Genomic DNA, 9,874 nt, shown 5'->3' on the forward strand with positions numbered 1-9,874 from the left:
GAGAAAAAGCCATCTAGATAATAACTATGGACCCGAAGGTCTGTGGTAAACTACTCACACATCATCAGAGAGGCTATGGTGTTGATGTAGAAGCCCTGCGTGATAGATTCCCCCTCCGGCGGAGCTCCAGAAAAGGCCCCAAGATGGGATCTCTTGGGTACATAAGGTTGCGGCGGTGGAAATAGGGTTTCGTGGTGCTCCTGGATGTTTTGGGGGTATATGGACATATATAGGAGGAAGAAGTAGGTCGGTGGAGCTACGAGGGGCCCACGAGGGTGGTGGCGCGCCCAGGGGGCAGCCGCGCCTCCCTGCCTCTTGGCCTCCTCATTGATTTCTTGACGTCTACTCCAAGTCCCCTGGATCATGTTTGTTCCAAAAATAACTCTCCCGAAGGTTTCATTCCATTTGATATTCCTTTTCTGCGAAACACTGAAATAGGCAAAAACAACAATTTGCACTGGGTCTTGGGTTAGTAGGTTAGTCCCCAAAATAATATAAAAGTGCTGTATTAATACTTTTGAAAGGTGTTTTATTTGCTCGGAGTTCCCGTTTGATACCCGATAAAGCAAATCTAGGTTTTCGCTTTCCTTGCGATGGGCCTGGCCGAGGGGGAACATGTCAAGTATCTGCCTGGGATCATGTTTTCTTAGGTTTATTCTGGATGTACAATGCAATTTCGGTAGTCATTTTCCATTTCAGTTGGAAAATGCAGTCGGATGTTTGGGGTACTATAAGTGATCAAGGGGTGGTAACTCATATTACAGGGGGAAACTTTGCACAGAGTTCCATTACGATTAATGGGTGGCTTCGAGATTTCTTGTGGGCACAGGCATCGCAAGTCATTCAATCTTATGGTTCTTCATTATCTGCATATGGTCTTTTTTTCTTAGGTGCTCATTTTGTCTGGGCCTTCAGTTTAATGTTTTTATTCAGCGGCCGTGGTTATTGGCAAGAACTCATTGAATCTATCGTTTGGGCTCATAACAAATTAAAAGTTGCTCCTGCTACTCAGCCTAGAGCCTTGAGCATTATACAAGGACGCGCTGTAGGAGTAACCCATTACCTTCTGGGTGGAATTGCCACGACATGGGCATTCTTCTTAGCGAGAATTATTGCAGTAGGATAGTGGCTAGGAGGATTTGAAAGGCATTATGGAATTAAGATTTCCCAGGTTTAGCCAAGGCTTAGCTCAGGACCCCACTACTCATCGTATTTGGTTTGGTATTGCTACCGCACATGATTTCGAAAGTCATGATGATATTACTGAAGAACGTCTTTATCAGAACATTTTTGCTTCTCACTTTGGGCAATTAGCAATAATCTTTCTATGGACGTCCGGAAATCTGTTTCATGTAGCTTGGCAAGGAAATTTTGAATCATGGATACAGGATCCTTTACACGTAAGACCTATTGCTCATGCGATTTGGGATCCTCATTTTGGTCAACCCGCTGTGGAAGCCTTTACTCGAGGAGGTGCTGCTGGTCCAGTGAATATTGCTTATTCTGGAGTTTATCAGTGGTGGTATACAATAGGATTACGCACCAATGAGGATCTTTATACTGGAGCTCTTTTTCTATTATTTCTTTCTACGCTGTCCTTAATAGCGGGTTGGTTACATCTACAACCCAAATGGAAACCAAGCCTTTCGTGGTTCAAAAACGCGGAATTTCGTCTCAATCATCATTTGTCAGGACTTTTCGGGGTAAGTTCTTTGGCTTGGACAGGACATTTAGTTCATGTTGCTATTCCCGCATCCAGGGGGGAGTACGTTCGATGGAATAATTTCTTAGATGTATTACCCTATCCCCAGGGGTTGGGACCCCTTTTGACGGGTCAATGGAATCTTTATGCCCAAAACCCTGATTCGAGTAATCATTTATTTGGTACCGCTCAAGGAGCCGGAACTGCCATTCTAACTCTTCTTGGGGGATTCCATCCACAAACACAAAGTTTGTGGCTGACCGATATGGCTAACCATCATTTAGCTATTGCATTTATTTTTCTCATTGCCGGTCACATGTATCGAACTAACTTCGGAATTGGGCACAGTATTAAAGATCTTTTAGAAGCGCATACTCCTCCGGGGGGTCGATTAGGGCGTGGGCATAAGGGCCTTTATGACACAATCAACAATTCGATTCATTTTCAGTTAGGTCTTGCTCTAGCTTCTTTAGGGGTTATTACTTCCTTAGTAGCTCAACATATGTACTCTTTACCTCCTTATGCATTCATAGCACAAGACTTTACTACTCAAGCTGCTTTATATACTCATCACCAATATATTGCAGGGTTCATCATGACAGGGGCTTTTGCTCATGGAGCTATTTTTTTCATTAGGGATTACAATCCGGAACAGAATGAGGATAATGCATTGGCAAGAATGTTAGACCATAAAGAAGCTATCATATCTCATTTAAGTTGGGCTAGCCTCTTTCTAGGATTCCATACCTTGGGCCTTTATGTTCATAACGACGTCATGCTTGCTTTTGGTACTCCAGAAAAACAAATCTTGATCGAACCTATATTTGCCCAATGGATACAACCTGCTCATGGCCAGACGACATATGGGTTCGATATACTCTTATCTTCAACGAATGGCCCCGCTTTCAATGCGGGTCGAAGCCTATGGTTGCCCGGATGGTTGAATGCTGTTAATGAGAATAGTAATTCGCTTTTCTTAACAATAGGACCTGGGGATTTCTTGGTTCATCATGCTATTGCTCTAGGTTTGCATACAACTACATTGATTTTAGTAAAGGGCGCTTTAGATGCACGCGGTTCCAAATTAATGCCGGATAAAAAGGATTTTGGATATAGTTTTCCTTGTGACGGCCCAGGGCGCGGCGGTACTTGTGATATTTCTGCTTGGGACGCATTTTATTTGGTAGTTTTCGGGATGTTAAATACCATTGGGTGGGTTACTTTTTATTGGCATTGGAAACATATCACATTATGGCAGGGCAACGTTTCACAATTTAATGAATCCTCCACTTATTTGATGGGATGGTTAAGAGATTACCTATGGTTAAACTCTTCACAACTTATCAATGGATATAATCCTTTTGGGATGAATAGTTTATCGGTATGGGCGTGGATGTTCTTATTTGGACATCTTGTTTGGGCTACTGGATTTATGTTCTTAATTTCCTGGCGGGGGTATTGGCAGGAATTAATTGAGACTTTAGCATGGGCTCATGAACGCACACCTTTAGCTAATTTAATTCGCTGGAGAGATAAGCCCGTGGCTCTTTCCATTGTGCAAGCAAGATTGGTTGGATTAGCTCACTTTTCCGTGGGTTATATATTCACTTATGCAGCTTTCTTGATTGCCTCAACATCAGGCAAGTTTGGTTAATTTAGTTTGTTTTTTTGTACTGTATCAGCACCTAGTTCATTACTCTTGATAGAGAGGGAGGATCTGCCTTTTTAGATTTCTTTTTCTATTTATTTTTCCATCTAGGATTAGAACCGTATACTTGGTAATAATAGCAACGACACATTATGGCAAAAAAAAGTTTGATTCAGAGGGAGAAGAAGCGGCAGAAATTAGAACAGAAATATCATTTGATTCGCCAATCTTTAAAAAAAAGATAAGAAGCAAAGTTTCTCCCTTGAGTTTGAGTGAAAAAACTAAAATGCGAGAAAAATTGCAATCCCTACCGCGTAATAGTGCACCTACACGCCTTCATCGACGTTGTTTTTTGACCGGAAGACCTAGAGCTAACTATCTACATTTTGGGCTATCCGGACACGTACTTCGAGAAATGGTTTATGAATGTTTGTTACCGGGTGCAACAAGATCCAGTTGGTAAGGATAAAATACCCTTTCGTATTTGTATGGATTTCTGGAATTGATAATCATAGAGGAGCCCTCTTTACCATTCTGTATAAATGGACTATTCTATTTGTATAGATATTGGTAGAGGGGCGTATCCAACCCTCTTTTATCCACTAGTTACCCCTCTTTAGTTTAAGAGTATAGAGCAGTTTGGTAGCTCATAAGGCTCATAACCTTGGGGTTGCGGGTTCGATTCCCACTACCGGCTCCATACTCCTTCTTTATGATATATGCATGATATAATATATACATCATGCATTTGTATCTGGATTTTTTGATTTCCTAAAAGAGTTTTGGTCTAACAGTTTTTTCTCGGAGGAAGAAAAAAAAATAAAAGAAAGAATAAAATATGAAAGAAAAGCGTCCATTGTCTAATGGATAGGACAGAGGTCTTCTAAACCTTTGGTATAGGTTCAAATCCTATTGGACGCAATCTTATTTCTATCTATTCTTTAAATAACTATACTAAACTAAAAACAAAGAAAACTTTTTTGCATGATTCAAATGAAAAATCTTTCTCAACGATTCCTATTCTACTAACAAGAGTAGACATGCAAAATTTATTTGTTACTGAAGAGAAAACCGTTCCAGCTGTTCCTGAATAGCTTCCTTCAAAAGGATTTCCGCTTGCTCAGTGAATGTCTTGCTAGAAGATATAATTTCTTGGAATTGAGGTTTAGTATCTTTTAGATGTTTACGTAACTCATCCAGAAATTTATTTACCTGTTCAATTTCTAACGAATCAAGATATCCTCTTGTTCCGGTATAAATAGTAGCTATCTGCTCTTCCACTGGGAGAGGATTTGCCTGGGATTGTTTAAGCAATTCCCTTAATCGTCGACCCCTTGCCAATTGATTCTGACTTGTTTTATCGAGAGCAGAGGCGAATTGTGCAAAGGCTTGTAACTCTGCGAATTGAGCTAGTTCTAATTTTGATTTGCCAGCTACTTGTTTCATGGCTTTAATTTGAGCCGCGGATCCTACTCTGGAAACAGAAATACCCACATTAATAGCGGGTCGAATTCCGGCATTGAATAGATCCGCAGATAAGAATATTTGTCCATCTGTAATGGAGATTACATTAGTAGGAATATAGGCGGAAACGTCTCCAGATTGAGTCTCAACTATTGGTAAAGCGGTCATACTTCCTTCGCCTAAAAGAGAATTTAATTTAGCGGCTCTTTCTAAAAGGTGTGAATGCAAATAAAAAACATCCCCTGGATAAGCCTCACGGCCGGGAGGTCTTCTTAATAGAAGGGACATTTGGCGATAAGCTTGTGCCTGATTGGAGAGATCATCATAAATTATTAAAGTATGTCGTTCGCGGTACATAAAATACTCAGCCAGGGCTGCTCCCGTATAAGGCGCGAGGTATTGTAATGTAGCAGGTGAATCCGCCATTTCAGCTACTACAATAGTGTATCCCATGGCCCCCTCCTCATGGAAAGTAGTTACTACTTGAGCTACGGAGGATGCTCTTTGACCGATAGCTACATAAACACATATTACACCTTCCCCTTTTTGATTGAGAATTGTAGCTGTGGCTACTGCTGTTTTGCCAGTCTGTCTGGCCCCAATAATTAACACTCGCTGACCGCGCCCTATAGGGATCATCGAATCGATAGCAATAAGCCCTGTTTGAAGAGGTTCGTATATGGAACGCCTGGAAATTATACTTGGAGCAGGAGATTCAATTAAGCGAGATTCGGAAGCTATAATTTCGCCTTTCCCATCAATAGGTTTAGCCAGAGCATTTACAACACGACCCAAGTAAGCCTCACTCACGGGTATCTGAGCAATTCTTCCTGTTGCTTTTACAAAACTTCCCTCTTATATCATCAACCCATCGCCCATTAATACAATCCCAACATTTTTGGATTCCAAATTCAGAGCAATACCCCTAGTACCTTCTGCAAATTCGACTAATTCACCTGACATTATTTCACCAAGACCTATAATACGAGCAATCCCATCCCCCACTTGAACTACGCGACCTATATTCTCAATCCCTACTTTCCTATTATATTGTTCAATATGTTCGCGGAGAATTTTATGAATTTCGTCGACTCGAAGGGTTGCCATTAGTGTTTCTTGACTCTTTTTTCGGAAGCAAGGGGAAAAATAATGCCTAAATTCTAAACAAAAGTAGAAGTTCAAGGCCTAATTAATTTAATTATCTCTTCCATTCCAGGGACCCGAGAATGCCAATATTAGCACGAATCGTACGGAAATGTAACTCGGTATTCAAACAACTATTCAGAGTTCCTAGAGCTCCTTGTACGGCCTGTTGGAAAACCCGCTGTCGGACCTGATTCATTGCCCTTTGTTTTTCAAAATAAAGGGTTTCGTTTTTAGACTTTTCCAATTGTTCCAAACTAATAGAAGTAGCATTAATCAAATTTGCTTTTTCTCGTTCTATCTCAGAGTATCCATTCATTCGATACTCATCCGCTTCTAGTTCGACTTTCTGTAATCGAATCTGAGCTTTTTCGAGTTGCTCAATGGTCCCTCTACGCAATTCTTCTGAATTTCGAATAGTACTCAAGATCCTCTGTTTTCGATTATCTAATAAATCTTTTAATGAAAGTAGATTATTTTGTAAGTTTACAACTTTTATGATCTCTTCCCGAACCAAACATGAATCTTTCGATTCATTTGGCTCTCACGCTCCTTTTTTTTCTATAGCTATTTCCATATCTTTTTTTTAAGTAATGAGCCTATCCTCTATCTTCTTTTTTATGTTTATATTTCAATATACCGAAACCTATATAAGACTAGATAAATATTAAGAGGACTCTTCCGCCTAGATAAAAATATATCATGGTCAGCAAAGTTGTTTCTTTATTTTTATTTGCCCTCTTTAATAATTTCAATTTCATTAAGAAAAACTAACTAAATAAATGGAAAATGAAAATTAATAGAATTCTTTTTTTTTCCTCAAATCCAAAAAATTTCTCTTTTTTATACATAGGTCGTCGATTCGGCATTGGTTAAAAAAGGGCAGGGTGCCCCCTTTTTTTCTAGTAAATAGTTCAAACCATTTTATCGATATGAGTGTTCTATATCAGATAAATTTTACATTAGCTATTTCCCGTTTAAATTCGGTACTAATACTAATATAGTTGTAGAAAGAGTACCTCTTTTTGCTTGGACTTCAAGCAGTTTAGCTTTAACCGTGTTAATGGTCTCACATTCTTGGTTTATAGAGAATCAAAGTTGATTTACCAATGAGTCGCGAAATGCTATGGTTCTTCCATATGATTTCTGAATTTATTCAGAAGTAATTCGTCGAGATCGTGCACCCTTTTCTTATTTATCCGAAAAATACTAAAAAATATTATAAAGTGCAGCCGGATAGATCCAATCTATTCTTGAAATAGACAACTCGCACACACTCCCTTTCCAAAAAAAATTAAAACACCAACCACTACAGTTAGATTTATTAGATTTGTTGCTAAAATATCGGTATTAAGCCCGAAACTGCCAGCGGATGGCCAGTGAGCTAAAAAAACGAAAGAATGGATTACATTTTTCATATGCTCTCCTCTTATAGATAGGACGAACAAAGAACGAAGTTTTTCGATCACTTACTTCGCTCGCCCTTTTTTGATCGGTTTTTTAATGCAAATAGATTCAATCTAGTAATTTCTTTTAGATTAAGTCTTACGTCTTGTTTGATCGGTGAAAGACTTCCTTTGTTGAAATGTTCTGTTCCCACAATTCCTAAAATAAAAGGAAAAAACTTTCCACTTTCCTAAACTAAGGACGGGAAATAAGAAGGTGAGCATATCTTCTAAATTAATAATACTCAACTCAGCCCTTCCTAGAATGGGGTATTATCTGTCCCGATAAATAGATAATTCCAGGAGTAATAAATAGGAGTAAATTAAATAAAGTATTGATATAATTGGAATTGCGGAAGCAAATACCAATTTACTAAAAAAAGAAAAAAGTATCTAATCGAAATCGAAAGAATTTTTTTTAAGATTAAACAAAAGGGTTCGCAAATAAAAGCGCTAGTGCCACAACTAGTCCATAAATTGTTAAAGCTTCCATAAAAGCTAGACTAAGCAATAAAGTACCTCGTATTTTACCTTCTGCTTCTGGCTGTCTCGCAATACCTTCTACAGCTTGTCCTGCAGCAGTACCTTGACCAACTCCAGGTCCAATAGAAGCAATCCCTACGGCCAATCCAGCAGCAATAACAGAAGCAACAGCAATTAGTGGATTCATGGTGAGTAGTTCCTCGTGTCAAAAAAAAAAAGAAATGGTTAAGGATACAATCAACCAATAAATTCTTACTTCTAAGCTCTACTGGGGAGAAGTAAAGTAACTAAAAAGTACAAATTGAAATCAAATTGAAATGATAATGTGAATTGTCCGAACTACATAGAAGGGAATTCCATATCCATATATCGGATTAGATAATGAATCTAACCTAGGAATATATAATATAATATCCTATATATACATTTGTTTCTTCTATTTTGTTTGCATATTTTCTCATTTTCTATTGAATCGGATTCTAAAATCATTGCTTAAAGTGGAAACCCGCATAAAAGAGGACTCCACTTATAGACATTAAGGATATTATAGTATAGATCTAGCCTGACTCCACCTTCCTTAATGCATATATACTTTGAAAATTCCATAATATAGTCTATTCTATTCTCTCTCCTACAACTCTAGGCTATATATTCATACGCATTTCTAACTATTTTTTTGCAACCAAGCAGATTATCCGGAACCATGCATGAATTGAGCTAAGCTGCAAAAAAAATACTATTTCCAAAAATAGTCAATTCAATGATGACCCTCCATGGATTCACCTATATAGGCTGCGGCTAATGTTGCAAAAATAAGAGCTTGAATACCGCTTGTAAATAATCCAAGAAACATGACCGGTATAGGGATTACTAAGGGGACTAAAGAAACAAGAACAACAACGACTAATTCATCCGCCAATATATTCCCGAAAAGTCGAAAGCTAAGTGATAATGGTTTTGTGAAATCTTCTAGGATGTTAATTGGTAAAAGGATTGGAGTTGGTTTAATATATTTCTCGAAGTAGCTCAATCCTTTTTTGCTAAGACCAGCATAAAAATATGCCGCTGACGTGAGTAAAGCTAAAGCAACAGTAGTATTTATATCATTCGTGGGCGCTGCTAATTCCCCATGGGGTAACTCTATAATTTTCCAAGGTAAAAGAGCACCCGACCGATTCGAAACAAAAATAAAAAGGAACATAGTTCCAATAAAGGGAACCCAGGGACCATATTCTTCTCCAATCTGAGTTTTGCTCAAGTCTCGAATAAACTCAAGGACATATTCAAAAAAATTCTGACCGTCGGTTGGGATGGTTTGTGGATTCCGAACAACTATGACAACTGAACCTAGCAAGATAGTAATTACGACCCAAGAAGTGATGAGTACTTGGGCATGAATTTGGAAACCTCCTATTTGCCAATAGAAGTGTTGGCCTACTTCTACACCCGATATATCGTATAACCCCTTGAGTGTTTTAATGGAACAAGGTATAATATTCATATTGTCCTCTGATAAAAATTGAACTTCAAAAAAGGAATTCTTTTGATTCAACCATCTCTTTCTCAACTCAGCAACTTGAAGTATTAATCTTATATTTAGGATACCAAGAAAGCACATCAGATCATAATATATATCAATACCCTCTAATATATATCAATATTCCCCTTCTTTTTTCTATGCAAAAAAAATTCTATGCAAAAAAAAGATATAGTAAAGTAAGTGATTGCATAAATTTACGCAGTTGCCCAAGAATTCACTATATATTCTTAATCAACGATTTCTTATATAGAGAGAACGGCCCTCACAAATTGAAAATACTAATTTGTTAAGAATCAATCGAATTGAAGTCATAGTGTCATCGTTGGCTGGAATCGATATATTCGCGAGATCCGGGTCACAATTTGTATCGACTAAAGAAATAGTAGGAATCCCCAAAATGGCACATTCCCGAAGAGCTATATACTCTTTTTGCTGATCAAGGACGATCA

At 38.3% G+C, this 9,874-nt stretch overlaps 2 protein-coding genes, 1 non-coding gene and 1 pseudogene across 3 annotated transcripts; 2 read left to right on the forward strand and 2 right to left on the reverse strand.

Annotated features, from left to right (window-relative positions):
* The first annotated feature begins 509 nt into the window (after positions 1–509).
* LOC119267379 (photosystem I P700 chlorophyll a apoprotein A2) lies at positions 510–3,862 on the forward strand. Its single transcript, XM_037548760.1, has one exon. The coding sequence runs from the start codon at positions 1,152–1,154 to the stop codon at positions 3,354–3,356; it is 2,205 nt and encodes a 734-aa protein (XP_037404657.1). The 5' UTR covers positions 510–1,151; the 3' UTR covers positions 3,357–3,862.
* Positions 3,863–4,199: 337 nt separating this feature from the next.
* On the forward strand, positions 4,200–4,271 carry TRNAR-UCU. The gene has a single exon. It is a non-coding gene; the product is annotated as a tRNA-Arg (tRNA).
* Positions 4,272–4,335: 64 nt separating this feature from the next.
* Positions 4,336–5,997, reverse strand: LOC119267380 (annotated as a pseudogene).
* Positions 5,998–8,112: 2,115 nt separating this feature from the next.
* On the reverse strand, positions 8,113–9,539 carry LOC119267382 (ATP synthase subunit a, chloroplastic-like). Its single transcript, XM_037548761.1, has one exon. It carries the CDS (start codon positions 9,501–9,503, stop codon positions 8,643–8,645), a length of 861 nt encoding a protein of 286 aa, XP_037404658.1. The 5' UTR covers positions 9,504–9,539; the 3' UTR covers positions 8,113–8,642.
* Between the last annotated feature and the right edge of the window lie 335 nt (positions 9,540–9,874).

This window comes from Triticum dicoccoides, chromosome 3A (genome assembly GCF_002162155.2).
Source record: "Triticum dicoccoides isolate Atlit2015 ecotype Zavitan chromosome 3A, WEW_v2.0, whole genome shotgun sequence".
In the NCBI taxonomy this organism is placed as follows: Eukaryota; Viridiplantae; Streptophyta; class Magnoliopsida; order Poales; family Poaceae; genus Triticum; species Triticum dicoccoides.

What these genes read in the sequence shown, in the direction of transcription:
- LOC119267379 (XM_037548760.1), top strand. Translation starts at nt 1,152, where the DNA reads ATGGAATTAAGATTTCCCAGGTTTAGCCAAGGCTTAGCTCAGGACCCC.
- LOC119267382 (XM_037548761.1), bottom strand. Translation starts at nt 9,503, where the DNA reads ATGTGCTTTCTTGGTATCCTAAATATAAGATTAATACTTCAAGTTGCT.